The 14,147-nt window shown below is 41.5% G+C and overlaps 1 protein-coding gene across 3 annotated transcripts in view; it reads left to right on the top strand.

Moving 5' to 3' along the window:
* The first annotated feature begins 506 nt into the window (after positions 1 to 506).
* The window catches only part of gripap1 (GRIP1 associated protein 1), a 41,902-nt gene continuing 28,261 nt past the window's right edge, over positions 507 to 14,147 (top strand). The window contains exons 1-15 of one of the 3 annotated variants that reach the window (XM_026155329.1): positions 507 to 773; positions 2,211 to 2,277; positions 2,674 to 2,735; positions 2,911 to 2,937; positions 3,650 to 3,757; positions 3,847 to 4,012; positions 5,209 to 5,375; positions 5,703 to 5,742; positions 7,496 to 7,662; positions 10,441 to 10,488; positions 10,624 to 10,655; positions 10,990 to 11,037; positions 11,188 to 11,287; positions 12,390 to 12,467; positions 13,222 to 13,314. In XM_026155329.1, coding sequence (XP_026011114.1) covers positions 726 to 773; positions 2,211 to 2,277; positions 2,674 to 2,735; positions 2,911 to 2,937; positions 3,650 to 3,757; positions 3,847 to 4,012; positions 5,209 to 5,375; positions 5,703 to 5,742; positions 7,496 to 7,662; positions 10,441 to 10,488; positions 10,624 to 10,655; positions 10,990 to 11,037; positions 11,188 to 11,287; positions 12,390 to 12,467; positions 13,222 to 13,314 — 1,251 coding nt within the window. In that variant the 5' untranslated portion in view covers positions 507 to 725. The remainder of the gene's footprint in view (positions 774 to 2,210; positions 2,278 to 2,673; positions 2,736 to 2,910; positions 2,938 to 3,649; positions 3,758 to 3,846; positions 4,013 to 5,208; positions 5,376 to 5,702; positions 5,743 to 7,495; positions 7,663 to 10,440; positions 10,489 to 10,623; positions 10,656 to 10,989; positions 11,038 to 11,187; positions 11,288 to 12,389; positions 12,468 to 13,221; positions 13,315 to 14,147) is intronic. The other 2 variants (XM_026155331.1, XM_026155330.1) reach the window with 2 other exon arrangements.

Raw genomic sequence — 14,147 nt, 5'->3', positions numbered from 1 at the left:
CAGGTTTGACTCCCTTTTACCTTCTTCAGTGAGTGCTGGAAACACTCCTCAACAATTTTTGTCCATATTAACATAATTAAATATGGATACATTAAAAGCCACATACACAACTAATTCCCATTACTCTGGATGTGATATTTTCTTTATTCATTTATTAATTCAGTAATGAAATGACCCTGGCTCACCATTGCACATCTATTACAGCTGTCCAGAACCTAAAATGACACCTCAACAGTGCTTGTTTTGCTCAGTATTCAAACAACAGCCTTAAGGAAACCCAGAGTTAATCTATAATGAAGAACCTCAGAAAGAAAAGGACAGCACGTCCTCACATGTGAGAAGCTGGGAGCGAAAGGTTTTTAAATTTATTTACTGGAATTATTTTGTAAAAGCATCACTCATTTGGCCTTTGAATGTTAAACAAAAGTTCGTATTTCGTTATCTTTCATGACATTTATATGGACATATCGCCATATATTTAAATCTGACCTCTTAATATTCGCAGGTCTTGAGTAAATGTGATTTGAGTGATCGAGGTTTCTCTTAGGTTCTCGGAAACAGCATCAGAGTGAGCGCTCTGTCATGGCGGCTACTCTGTCAGCTGCTCGGTTCTCAGAAACTGCGTCAGAGTGAAACCTCCATCCTGTCTCTTCCTCTGTGTCAGCTGCTGCGTCTCCTCCTCCGCTAGCTTAGCCTGCTAGCTCGCAGCAGCAGGGAAGGTAAACATGGCTATGTCGCAGGCTCTGTCCGAGGAGGAGTTCCATCGGATGCAGGTGAGAAAAACTACGGCGATTGTTCTTTTGGTGTGTAGGTGTCAGTGTGGTGAAAAACACCTGTGCGGTGCAGCATCACTGCCAGGGGCGTTTGCCCAGTCTGCTAATCGTGAGCCGTTGCTAGGTGGGAGCGGTTAGAACGGCTAGCTCGGCTGACATTATTCATTTAACGTTGGCAGGAAGGTAACGGGCAGCCAGAGCTTTGACATGCCTCCGGGCGATATACTTAAGAAGGGGAGGAAGCAGACACAATGAGAGAGAGCTCAGTTCAACACTTAGCCTAGGTTACACCCCCCCTGTAAAGAAAAGCACAGCGTAGCTAACCGTTATTTCTATCTGACAGCGGGCTAACATGTTAGCATTCACGGGACTCTCGCCCTGCTGAGAGTCACGGGGTCCTAGGCAAGCTGCCGTGGGCTCCTCTGTATCGGAGACAGGGCCGGGAAGCGCAAACACCTGTTAACATACTAACCACTGACCTCCCCGACTACTTTAATAGGACTGTTGTTCTCTGTTGTTGCACGAAGTGTAAGAACAGGAATCTTGACTGTCTTCACACATGGTAAACAGCAGTAGGGAAGAGTTCAAATATATTTACCACAAAAAAGCCGTTAATACAGCTGTTATACTGTAGTAAACGCATTTTTTAATTTCTTTAAATGCAGCTGTAAGGCCCCTCTGGGGCAGTAAGGTGGGTCCCCTCAGAACGTCATGCTGTTTATGAAATATTTAGGAAGAAAGATCTTTCTAAAAGATGGAGGTAGCCACTGGTGTCAGCAGCTGGTTTTGGACTTTTATAACTGTCATTGTTGTGTTTTTTGGTGTCAGCAGTGAGTGTATTTAGGCAAGTGAATAGAGTGCTCTATAATGAGCATAAACAGCATTTTGGGTGGGTGTAGCTGCCATGATGTCACCCGTTGGTTTGCGAAGTCCTGCTACAAAGCTTCAAGATCAGGGTGTTTAATGTCGCCCTCTTGAAACTGGATATCTGGGATGGATCCGACTATGAATCCACTTGTGTTAAGTGCTTCAGTTGAAGGCAGCTGGACTTCTTGGTTCATGAAGACATTTCATCTCTCATCTCAGGGGCATCTTCAGCTCTGAAACCTGATAGGGGGTCCCAGGTATTTAACTCTTTGGGGAGGGGTGGGACCACCTGTGCATCACCAGCGGTTATTTTGCCTCTTGCTGACATTCATTGATCTCTGGTCACCATGCTGCTGCTTGTTACAGTAATCAGTTTATTTACATGTTAGATTTGTTTTTAAAAAGATGAATAAGCTCATCTTCAGTTGACCTACTGGCCAATCAAAAACACAACATGATTCATGCAGTTTCTAAGTAAAGCCGGTCATAAATTAATACTGGTGTGTGTGTGTGTGTGTGTGTGTGTGTGTGTGTGTGTGTGTGTGTGTGTGTGTGTGTATCCTTGTGCAGGCCCAGCTGTTGGAGCTGCGGACGCAGAACTACCAGCTGTCTGATGATCTCAGGAAGAACACGGCAGGTAAAACCTTTCACTCTTGTTCCTTGTCCTTCTTGTTCCTGCTGTTTCATCTCATCAACACTTGAAATGACCACAAGCACACGAGAGGCTCTTTAAAGCAACAGATTTTTTAAAAACACTGATTAGAAGACCCACAGCATAAAACCAGTTTTCCTGCTCCACCTGAGCAGTTTTTGTCCAGGTGAAAGTTTTATTAAATTTCTTTTTCGAGAGCGACCTTGCCAACGGGGCAGCAGACATTATAAGAGACATTAGAGGACAAGTGCAAATGCTTCAGCTAACGAACATGAAATCATTCATCGGATAAATATTTGATTGGCCCATGTTAGCAGTAAAACTTTAATGAAGAGGAAACGTGTGTTTTCTATAATTAAATGTTGTCCTGGTGCATTTCAGAGCTGAATGCCGTCCGTCAGAAGAATGTGGTTTTGGAAAGAGATTTTGTCAAAACACAGAAGGTAACGAACACTTTATTACTATGTAGTTGTTTTTGTAGATGAGTAATTGGGAAAAAAATAACCTGCTGACCTGAATTTGGGGGTTTATTTTCTAACAAAGCTGAGCGAAAAGTTTTCCTCATCTCTTCATGTTGTTGATTTACATTAAATGTTTTTCCGCTTTTCTTCTTTTCAGGCCTTGACTAAGAGTAAGAAAGCTCAGGTAAGCTGTTGTTTGATGATAATTGTTACCTCAGTGAATTTCTAGAGTAAACATTTTTCAATTATGTCCTTTTAATTGTTCCTTATTTTGTCATTGTTAATGCTTTATGGCTTCCTTATTATGCTAACACAATCACCAATAATCTGCTTATTGGAGGTTATTTCTGTAACTGAGACAAACCGCAGTGCAAACATCGCGTCTTCTTGTACCGTCACATCCCAGGAGCTGTTTAAGCTCTGCTTCTCTGGTGAAAGCTGTAATGTTTAAAGGTCATTCAGGCAATAGGTGAACTGGAAGTGCATCAGAAAAATAAGAGTTTAGTTTTTGGCCGTGTGTCATTTCTCTGTTCTGAAGAAAACCTGAAGTACGACTGAACTGTGGTTTTAAAGTTTGTGTTTATTCTCACCTGGTGCTGACGTCTTCTCTATTTTTGGCACTGTAGTGTTTTCACCGAAAATGTTAATTCACTCTGACTGCAACATGTTCCACTAGCTTTCTGTCGCATTGTTTGGCACAGACACCCAATCACCCGCCACTGTTTGGATGGTTTAGTTGCAAAGAAATGACAGAGATATAACAATATGTCAAAATACTACATCATGAAAGTTTGGTCAGTCTGTCTGTGTGAGTGATCTCAGTTGGAGTTTCTGTAACCTGCAGTCAGCTTTTTATTCTGAATGTATTATTTTGTGTGTTATTTCTCTGTGTGTAGGAGGTGGATGCTTTGCTGAGTGAGAATGAGATGCTTCAGGGGAAACTCCACAGTCAGGAGGAAGATTTCAGACTACAGAACAGCACACTGATGGCTGAACTCTCCAAGGTGAGTCTGAGTGTTTGTGTGTAGTTCAGGCACTGTAGAAGCTTCATATCATTATTGTGATCTTAACATTATAACATTTATTTTTCCAGCTGTGTACACAGATCGAGCAGCTGGAGCAGGAGAATCAGTGCCTGAAGAAGGAAGGAGGAGCAGCCTCTGCATCCAGCCCCCCACCTAACCCTGCATCCAGCCCCGTGGATGGAGAACTGCTCCGCCTCCAAGCAGAAAACTCCACCCTCCAGAAGAAAATGAAGGGTGAGGTGACATTTAAAAGGTGTAGATCTATCATCTCTGCAGTTTTAGAGGCTCATATTTTAATTTTTTTTTCACATAAAAATCGTCCTGAAGGTGTGTAGAGCCAAAGACAAGTAAAGGAAAAATATCACGATCTGATAGTTTATCTTCAGGTGTCGAGCTGATATTCGCCCACCTGTGTTCTCTCTCTCTCTCTCTTCCTGCATCAGCAGCAGTGTATTTAAAGACTTTGACACGCAGTAAGCAGTGTTGGGGGTGGATAGAGCTCCTTTAACTCCCCACAGCGTCGTATTCTGTGCAGTTCAGGAGACAGACAGAGGCTACTGTTGTTCTTCGGCATATAAGTATTAATTTTCACAGGTTTAGAATTCATCATTTAAAAAAATGTAATCATAAACCTTCCTGACACATTACAATATAAACTCAACTCTTCGTCCACAGAAGGCCTTTATCATTAAACATTTGCTGACATATGCAAACATTAGTCATTTTCGTCTGCTGCCCTCAGTTTTAACTGACCAGTAATTTTTGAGGAAATTAGGTAATTTTGAAAGGAGAAGTGTTGTATGAAACAAAACCCCAAACAGGACTCAGAGAAGGATGCTAGAAACTAGACTGATGAGACGAGCTTGTATAAATCTGTACGGATGGAGAAACGGCACATGTGTTAGCAGTGTGTAATTAGCTGGGTGTATTGTGTACTGATGACTGAAGGTATGGACAAAAACATTGTCATCATACTCATGAATTCTTAATGTTCTCACTGTGAGAGTTAACTTGTGTGTGTTGGGGAACGTTGTCGGTACGTGGGTGTGATTTTTAGATGCTCTTTAGATTGAAGTTTAGGTAGAAGCTCCTATTGGCCAGACAGACATCATTTACTGATCTGGTTGATCACAGCATGTTTGCAACATCAGGCATTCACGGTTGACCTCGTTCACATACAGTGACAAATAATTTGTGACAAGTGGACAGATGAACAAGTAAAGTTGGTTTAGAGTTATAACTTGTGCCTGGTTATTTATTTCCCTTTTTGAAGGTTTTAATACATTTTCATGTAAAAAGTTATGAAGCTAACCTGGGTGCAGTGACCGCTGGGCTTGTAGTACAGCTGTGGAAACCTTGTGATTCCTGTTAGTCCTTCATGAAATGATTGACTGAATGAATGAATGATGTGAGTTGCAATTCTCCTCCAGCCCTGCAGGAGCGCTTCGACAAGGAGCTGCAGAGACAGGCGTCCGTTCAGGGCACCCAGAGTGCGACCACAGAGACTGACGGATCAGCAGGTACCAATGGAGTCTCTGATGTCACAGGGACAGGGGAGGAGTCATTGCCAGGAGGATCCAATGAGAGACTGGAACAGGTGATTGGAAGTCAAAGACACAGCCGATGCAGCATGTTTGTGATATTTTCAGCCATCGAAGATGATGCGTTCAGATTAAATATATTCTTTGACCAAAAATCCAAAATCCTCAAATATTAAGTTTACAGTTTAGATATGATGAAGAAGGTGCTTTAATCTTTTTAAGTTGAAATCTTGTTTCAACTTTAGTGCGAGTCACCTGATGTAGTGCTGCTGGACTAGAGTTTACTGAGTGCTTCTAATATTTTGTCCCGTCACGTGTGCTCATGTTATAGCACACTATACTGTAATAAGTATGTTTTTTTTTTTCCCTTGTCTGTTTTTCAGGCGGAGCCTGAGCTGCGGCAGACGGAGAAACAGCTACACGGTGAGTTTACAGTTCGCTCTTTTGCTCACACGGTGTTTCCACTCAGAGGAATAACTCCTGTTCTTTCATGTGGTAATTAGTAACTTCCTGAAGAATAGCATTTAAAATATATGCTGTTTATTACATAATTAAAGACTAAAGTATTGAAATGGTGTCTGTCTCACTGTAAGTACTTTTATTGCCCTGAAAAAATGACCATGACGTACTTATAGAAGACAGGAAGCTCAATGAACCGTATGAGCTTCACATGCAGAGACAGGATTTATCCTCCACAGTGGGTTACACTGAGCTTTGCTTTCTGCCTCCACTTAACATAAACCTCGAAACATAAACACTGGATTTTGATGTCAAATGGAGTTTTGAGTTACAGAGAGAATTTTCTGATGGTATTCAGGGTTTTTCTTGCAGTTGGCAGCCCCTGTGCAACAGGACCTTAATCTGTTTTACTGAACGTTCTAATTGTTGGAGCCTCTCAGCTTTGAGCACACTGGCTCTAAAAACACTTGAGTGTTTTTTCCCTGTCTTGGTAGTAATGAAGGTGCCTGAACAGCAGTGTGATTCACTGATGTGTCTTTGAAGCAGCAGTGAGCTCTGAGTTGATAGATTTATTTTCTATCTGCACAGGGGGTTTGTTGACAAGAAGAATAATGCTGAATATCACAAGATTTTAGGTGTAACATGTGGGCTTTAGCATTTGAGCTATTTTTATTTATGTGCTCATTACCACATTACATGCAAACTAACTGTATCAACATGCTGCACGAAGATGATCAAAATGGTTTTATTTTGTGTGTGAATGGATCTGACAGCTCAGACTTCAATAAGGTCATCTTCGTGCAGCGAGCTTTATAAACCGACTTACACCTGAAGCCAGCAGCTGAAAGGAAAACAGTCTAAAACCTGATCGCCACGCTGGTCTGAAGAAAAGCTTTAATCTGTCAAGCTTACAAACGCACGCTGTGTTTTAACAGCCGTCTTTTAGTTTGAATTTTTGGCTTCTGTAAGGTGAACCCACAGCTGGCTTTATAGGTGCAGAGCAGCTAGCTGGCTCAGGGCAGACACACACTACAAGCTGAAGCAGGGAAAAACAACGAAATCTGTTAGGAAGCCGCAGATTAATTAGGCTTTAATGTGGATATAACAGCTGAGGCTGCTTGAGCAGGTATTCCCTGTTAGAGCTGCAGAGCCAAACTCATTTCCACCCGTTATAAATAAAATCTTTGTTTTTGGCAGTCACTCCTGCAGTCTCTGCACTTTATGGAGACGCTCAGAGAATTTCTTGTAATATGAACAAGTGATTATTAATTTCAATACATAATTAGTGTGAGACAATCATACTGAAAATGGTAAAAAAATAGCTGTATTTTGCAGCAGCCTGTGAGTCAAAGTTACCACTGGTTATTTTTCTGGTAACATATAAGTGAAGTGAAGAAATGTTGCGCTGCTGTTCTCTGTTTTGATCAATGTTGGATGACACCGCCTCTCTACAAACAAATGGACCTGAAAGTGAAAACCTGCAGAGTTCATATAAGCATGCTGTCAGTGAACGCAAACTCACAAGATGCAGCAGTTGATGTTTGACTTTGCAGCTCACCCGGAAAATCCTGGGCTCCGACTCTGTCTGCCTCCTCCAGAGATTAAAAACAAAACAAAAGAAAAGCCCAACCTCTCAGACGGCGTGTAAAGTGAGGAGCTGGTGTAGTGTGTGTCTGGCCTAACGGACTGCCCCTGCTGTGTGCGGCGCCCCCTTTAGGCCTGTCAGAGAAGAGCGTAGAGAAGATTGTAGCTAAGCAGGCAGCGCTAGGCTGGTCGGCTGCTCTCTGTCCAATAACTCACTGCTTTGGACCAGAGCTGGAGATGGCCCTGAACACCGAGCAGGAGGAGAAGAGGCTGCTGAAGGAGCAGATCCACACCCTGGAGGTACACATGCACACAACAAACACAAAAAACACATTTGCACTCACATATATCAGAGTAAGTTCTACTCGAGTACTTCCTTTATATATTTACTTCACTAAAAGTCTAAAGCGATAAAAAACTTTCCCCAGAGTAATGCTTTCAAATTCCCAAGAAAAAAAATTCCAACTAAAACTACTTAAAATGAACTGTTTTACTCTGTAAAATCTAAATGAGCAAACCAAAGTCAGGTCATAATTTCCTGTTTTATTGTCCAATGTTTGTGTAGGACATGTGCAGAAGTGTAACTCAGCGTTAGTTCACCTTCACTTGTGTTTCTTCTGAGAAGTACATGGATGCTTACACAAGGAGGCTGCTCCAACACTGCGGGCTCGATTAGTACACTGGATCATGTTTACCAGAAATAACTTTGAAGTAACAATCAATAATTATTGTTCGATAATACCTTAGCAAGCTAATTTTAGGTAGCATCCCACACTGAGCCAAACAAACATGTTTTTGATGGATTTAGCTGAGAGTGAACTCCTAAAATTTCTCCTCCTGAGTTTTTGGCTTTGAAACAACACAAAAATATGACGTCTCAGTCTGTGGACGTCTGCTGCTGGACTCCATAAGCTCCACGTGTGGACTGGTTCAGTATTTTCTCTGGTTCTGCAATCTCAAATGAGAATATTCACAGATGAACGTATTGACGTATTGTATGGAACATATCGTATTTCCAGGCCGATCACAGCAGATCATCGGATCAAATTTTAAAATTGATTCCATTCTGCAGTAAACGGCATATGAACAGGAATAACGTTTAAATATTAGACAACATTATAGAATATTACAGTAACATCTACTTCTTCTTTTTCATACTGCTTCTTTGTGGTGTAATGTTGCTCGATCTGTTGTGTAATTAACTTCCACTTATCCAAAAAGCCCAAAGAATAAAAAAAGTCTAAATGTTGGCAGATGAAACAGTTGTATGTCGTGAGTGAGAGAGGAAACTAATTAATTCATGACAGGAACATAAACGGCAGATGGAGAGCAGCGGTGAAATGTCAGCGTGACTAACGGACGACTGTGTCCTTTCCTCAGCGTTCACCCGCTGATGGAAACACTGAGGCTTTTTATGGGAAACATGCCTGAAGATGATTGTGATTTCTTGACCTTTAAATTGGTTGAACATTACAGGTTTGACAAATGAGTACTAAGGAGGAGGGGACAAAACATCTCGAGTGGTAAATGGTCTGTATTTGTAAAGCGCTTTTACTTGGTCCTAAGGACCCAAAGCGCTTTACACAATCATCCACACATTCACACACTGGTGATGTGTAGCCACAGCCACCCTGGGGCGCACTGACAGAGGCGAGGCTGCCGGACACTGGCGCCACCGGGCCCTCTGACCACCACCAGTAGGCAACAGGTGAAGTGTCTCGCCCAAGGACACAACGACCGAGACTGTTGGAGCCGGGGCTCGAACCGGCAACCTTCCGATTACAAGACGAACGCCCAACTCTTGAGCCACGATCAAGAGTGTTCGTGCTGTAAACCAAAACAGCTAAAACGCTGTGTGCTGCCCCTGTTTGAGTCCAGCTTTGAATTTGAATGCTTGAAAGTATTTAAACAGAAGAGCTACAGTGTGCATTTCAAATGAGCCAGCAGGCACAGCTGACAATTTGAGCCAAAGTCACAAGTCTGCTGTTAACGTGTCATTAAATTAGGTTTCTGTTTTTGCTTTTTGATTTTGAAAACTGCTGCTAGCTCTGTCAGGGTCACCCACACTAGAAATGATTTTTGTTTGGTGGATGATGACTGTGTGATTGATACGTGAACCCTGAGCTTGGACAGAAGGCTGCACTTCTCATAGCCTTTGTTTCCACATCATATAAACACGTTTCTGCTGCCACAGCTCAGCTAGATTTTCTTTTTTGTTGGATTTCCAAACATGTAGCTTTGTTTGGACTGTTTGACTTGTTTTGCTCTTTTTTTTTTTTTTTCCTTTTTCCAAAAGTGTTGGTGTCGAGTTCATCAGCATGTCATCGTCATGCTGCTTTCCTATTGGTTGTTCAGTTGTAGCGCATCGTGGTAGAAGTGCGTTATGAGATGCTCTGATTTAATCTCTGACACACTCCTGATTTTTCACACATTATATCACCACAGATCTTTCATGATTCCAGATTCTCACGGTTTATATTCAGCTTAAAGGTTTTGATAACAGAAGGATCTGTTGGTCACATGACACCTGTCAAAATCCACTTTCATCACCCAAATGCGATTTAAGATTACTTTAATATGTGAACTGTATTTCTTTTGGAAAGTCATTTGTGAATATTTGCTGCAGGATTATCTGTTTAACCAGAGTTATTAAAGTTTTAAACCTGGGCCTTATTTTCATATCACCTTGATGGTAAAATTGTTAATGGGAGCAAATGAATCTGAAAGAGCTGCACGTAATCCTAAAAGGCTCAAAGATTTTTGGAAAAACTTATCGTGATGCTGCAAACTGAGTTTCTTTGTGTTCGGACTTCCAAGAACCAAAACTCTGACTGCAGTTACCGTCGTTGGTCTAGGAACAGACGAGACATCCATTCAGAGGAGCAATAAGTTCACTTTGATTAATAAAAGTTAAGGAAATGTAATTCAGAGCAATACTTTTTAGACTCTTTGGACATTAGCCTGCATCGGTGTACTTAATAAAGTGGGGGGGATCTATAAAGTGAGCACTGAGCATGCTGTAAGTGTAAGTGTCTCTCTCCTCAGTTGACTGAACGTTTGCTTTCTGTCTGCCTCCAGGCGTCCAAACAGGCTGAAATCACCAAACTGCAGGAAGAAATAACAAAGGTAAATCTTCTCAGGGCTGACAACACACAACCACTGTGTAATAGAGATTTATTTTGCAGTAACTATGCCAGTGAACTGATATTGGCTATTAAAGGTGCAGCTTTTTAATGCTGTTTCCGTCTCTTTGTCCTGCAGCTGTCTGACAAGCTAAAGAAGAAGCAGGAGAGGTGAGATGACCTAACCGCAGTCACATTCACAGCTTTTTGACACAGTTATCGGCCAGTAATGTAGCAGCAGTGCTGTATAAACTGCTTCAGGCGTGGCTCAGTTCACTTAACCTTCACAGCAGCTGGATATTGTAGGTAGAACACCCTGCAGTACTAGAGAGAGAGAACCCCAGCCAAGTAAGAAATGAATAAGGATCGTCTTAAACTGAATCAAAGCTACTTGAGTAGAGGTGAAGATTTAAAGAATATATATCCCGGTCTGGAAACAGATTCACCATCATGTTAATCTGTTCTGGGCAACTAAACGAAAGCTTATGTTTTTGTTCTCCTGCAGTTTCCAGCGTCTGCAGACAGAAAAGGAGGCTCTGTACAACGACAGCAGGTCAGGACTGCCGGCACCCCGCTGCTCTTACTCCCACTAGTGTATTGACGGCTCTAATGTCCACAGTTCAGGGTGTCTGCTTTTTTTTCCCCTTTAAATGTGCTGCTTGTTGTGGAAATGTTGACCTTTTGTGGTTTTGATTCTCTGCAGGACAAAGATCGATGAGATCAACCAAAGAAAAGAAGAAGAGCTGAAGGCCATGAATATCCGTGTCCAGAAACTACAGACGGACCTCATGGCAGCCAATCAGGTTCGATCTCGCTAAGAAATCGCACCAGTCCATTACTATGTACATTCCCCCAGCTCCTCTATGATTCTTTCCCCAGTCAGGGTAATGTCCTACAAGGAAAAGTAACCATGTTGGAATTATTTATGTACGATAAAAGTTTACAAAAAACTAAACACAGGAAGTCTTGCTCGATGTTGTGTGGTGTAAGTTTAACCACTGAAAACAAACAAAGCACTTTCTATCTGAAATGAATTTTTTATGTGCAGATTGTTCATAACGAGTAATCCAAACCACGCAGCAGCATATTATTGACTAACCTGGTGTTGTGGATGGATCATCACAGATGTTCTCTTGACTGAAGTTGGGTCCTCTTTTAGTGCTTTTTTCCTGTCTTATGATTTCATTTGTCTCTGTCCATCTGGGACCACCACAATAGCTTTTATTGAGGGGGAAACTTTAATGTTCATCCTCCATCTTGGCTGTGTTAATGTGTTTATATTGTCCTAGCTATAGCTCTGTAGCTAGATACCAACTAGCCCAGCGTTAATGACACCACAGATATTGCTGCTGTTTAGTTTTCTTCAGTTATGTCTGAAGTGAAAGCAGAACAATACTTTTGGGTCTTATCTAACAAAGAAAAGAATCAGTGAGCTGCTGAGATAATTACACAGTGATGAAAGTTTGGACTTGTTTAAGAACACACCATGTCTTCATTGTTTGGACTTTATGTTTTTTTTAATTGACAGAAACTCTTAAAAATCAGACTTTGTATCATGAAAAGTAGTTCATGTCTGTGGCTGACGTCTGTTGAACACCTTTGGGTGTTATTGGAGAATCTGAATCAGACTGAATCCATTGGACACACTGAATAATTAAAACATGCATTAATAAAACATTCATGCTGTTTTTCATTTAAACGTGACGTCACATTTTCTGTACGAGTCCAAAAACAAAAAAACTTTGAATTCCAAAGTTTGCACACTTCACATGTCATTGTGAACATAGTGAAAGAGTCACTTTCTGTTCGGTTTTCTCCTCTGTAACGATCATTTCACCCTCGTTATGAACTTTGACTTTTTACTTTATAAACTAATCATTTGTGTTTGTGCGTTTTCTTGTTCAGACGGTGTCAGAGCTGAGAGAGCAGCTACAGAGCAAAGAGAAGGAACATGAGGTGGCTCTGCACACACTGAAGGACGAGGTAATGCATGCGTGCACGCACACACACACTCTGAGTCAGAGATCGTGAATCCTGCCACAGACAGGCAGACTTCTGAACATATTTCCATGTCTCAGGCGCAGCAGGAGTGCAGTAAAACACACACATATAAAGACGTGACGGCACTCTTATTTAGATATTTGTCCACATCCAAATTCTGCACACACATATTAGAATAGTTTTCTTTTTCTTTTTTTTAAATTGAAGAGGATAAGGTTGAGGGAAAAGGGGACAAGGGAGGAAACAGTGTGAAGGTTGTAGGAGTTTGATTAAAGCTGACTGTTTTCGGTTCTTTCACTTCTCTGTGAAGCTGCTTCTCTGCCAAAGTGATATAAATGTTTAAAAAGAATCCGTTTTCACCAAAAACAGGTTTTTAAAATGAAGGAAATGAAATGAGAGATGGTGGGATGGAGAAAGCTCCTTAATACAGATGATTTTTTCTTAATAAAGTACAAATATGTTTTGGAATATCACTCTGGTAGTGGAACTGGTACTTCTGTGTGTTTCTGAACTGCTTTATCCTTCTCTAATCCTCGACTCTGTTCTTTCTGTCATCTTTGTCATTTAAAATTTCTTTACCTGTACACTCTTACGTTTGTGTGTGTTCTTTTTGTTTTGTTTACCTCCTATATTGCCTTTGTTTTTCTCGCTTTCTTTATTTGCTCTTTACTGGTTTCTTTCCCATCTTATCTTTTCCCCTCTGACGCCCCCTGCTGGTGGTTTGGTGCAACTGCAGGTAGCCAGTCAGAGTGCAGTCAGTCAGGAACAGGTGGACAACATCCTGCAGGAGAACGATGCTCTGAGGACAAACCTAGCTGCTCTAGAACAGGTAATAAACGTTACACAGCATGGAGAGAGTTAGTGGCCATGAAACCCGGAGAACCCCTCATAAGCATGACGTCATCTCTGAGCACTAACCCAGCTACTTTTAACATGTAATAAAACTGATGAACAGTACCATAACCCTGACAGTACATCATCTCTGTGTACTAGAGAAACTGACAAGAACGTTACACTGACCAATGAGGAAAAAGTCATTAATACCTCAAAGACCATCACGCTGCTGCTAATCACACAACAGTTACCTGATCCCAGTTGTTGCTTTAGAAAGAAATGACAAAAATGTGTCAAGTGGAAAAATAAATTCACATTACTGTGATTGTCTGCAGCACCTGGACTTGGACCATGCTAACACAAAGCAAGTAGTTAAAGATCAGAGCCGTGCGAACCAAGCAGCTGAAGCTTTTTAAAGGTTAAGAAAAATCTACAAAATATTAGCATCTTACAAAAAAGAGGAAATTTTGCTTATTAGAATGAACTGCTGTTACAAGAATTACTTGTAATCGACTTGTTCCATATATACACTCAACAAAAATATAAACGCAACACCTTTGTTACTGCTCCCATTCCCCATGGGATGGACGTAGAGACCTAAAATTCATTCCAGATACACAATATAACCATCCCTCCCAAACAGTGGTCACAAATCAGTCCAAATGTGTGGTAGTGGGCACATCTGCTATATTGAGATAATCCATCCCACCTCACAGGTGTGCCACATCAGGATGCTGATCTGACATCATGAGTAGTGCACAGGTGTACCTCAGACTGCCCACAACAAAAGGCCACCCTGGAATGTGCAGTTTTTTGCGCTATTGGGGG

This window comes from Astatotilapia calliptera, chromosome 20 (assembly GCF_900246225.1).
Source record: "Astatotilapia calliptera chromosome 20, fAstCal1.2, whole genome shotgun sequence".
Taxonomy (NCBI): Eukaryota; Metazoa; Chordata; class Actinopteri; order Cichliformes; family Cichlidae; genus Astatotilapia; species Astatotilapia calliptera.
Note: the sequence above shows the minus strand (reverse complement) of the source record. Positions and strands in the feature narration are given on the sequence as shown.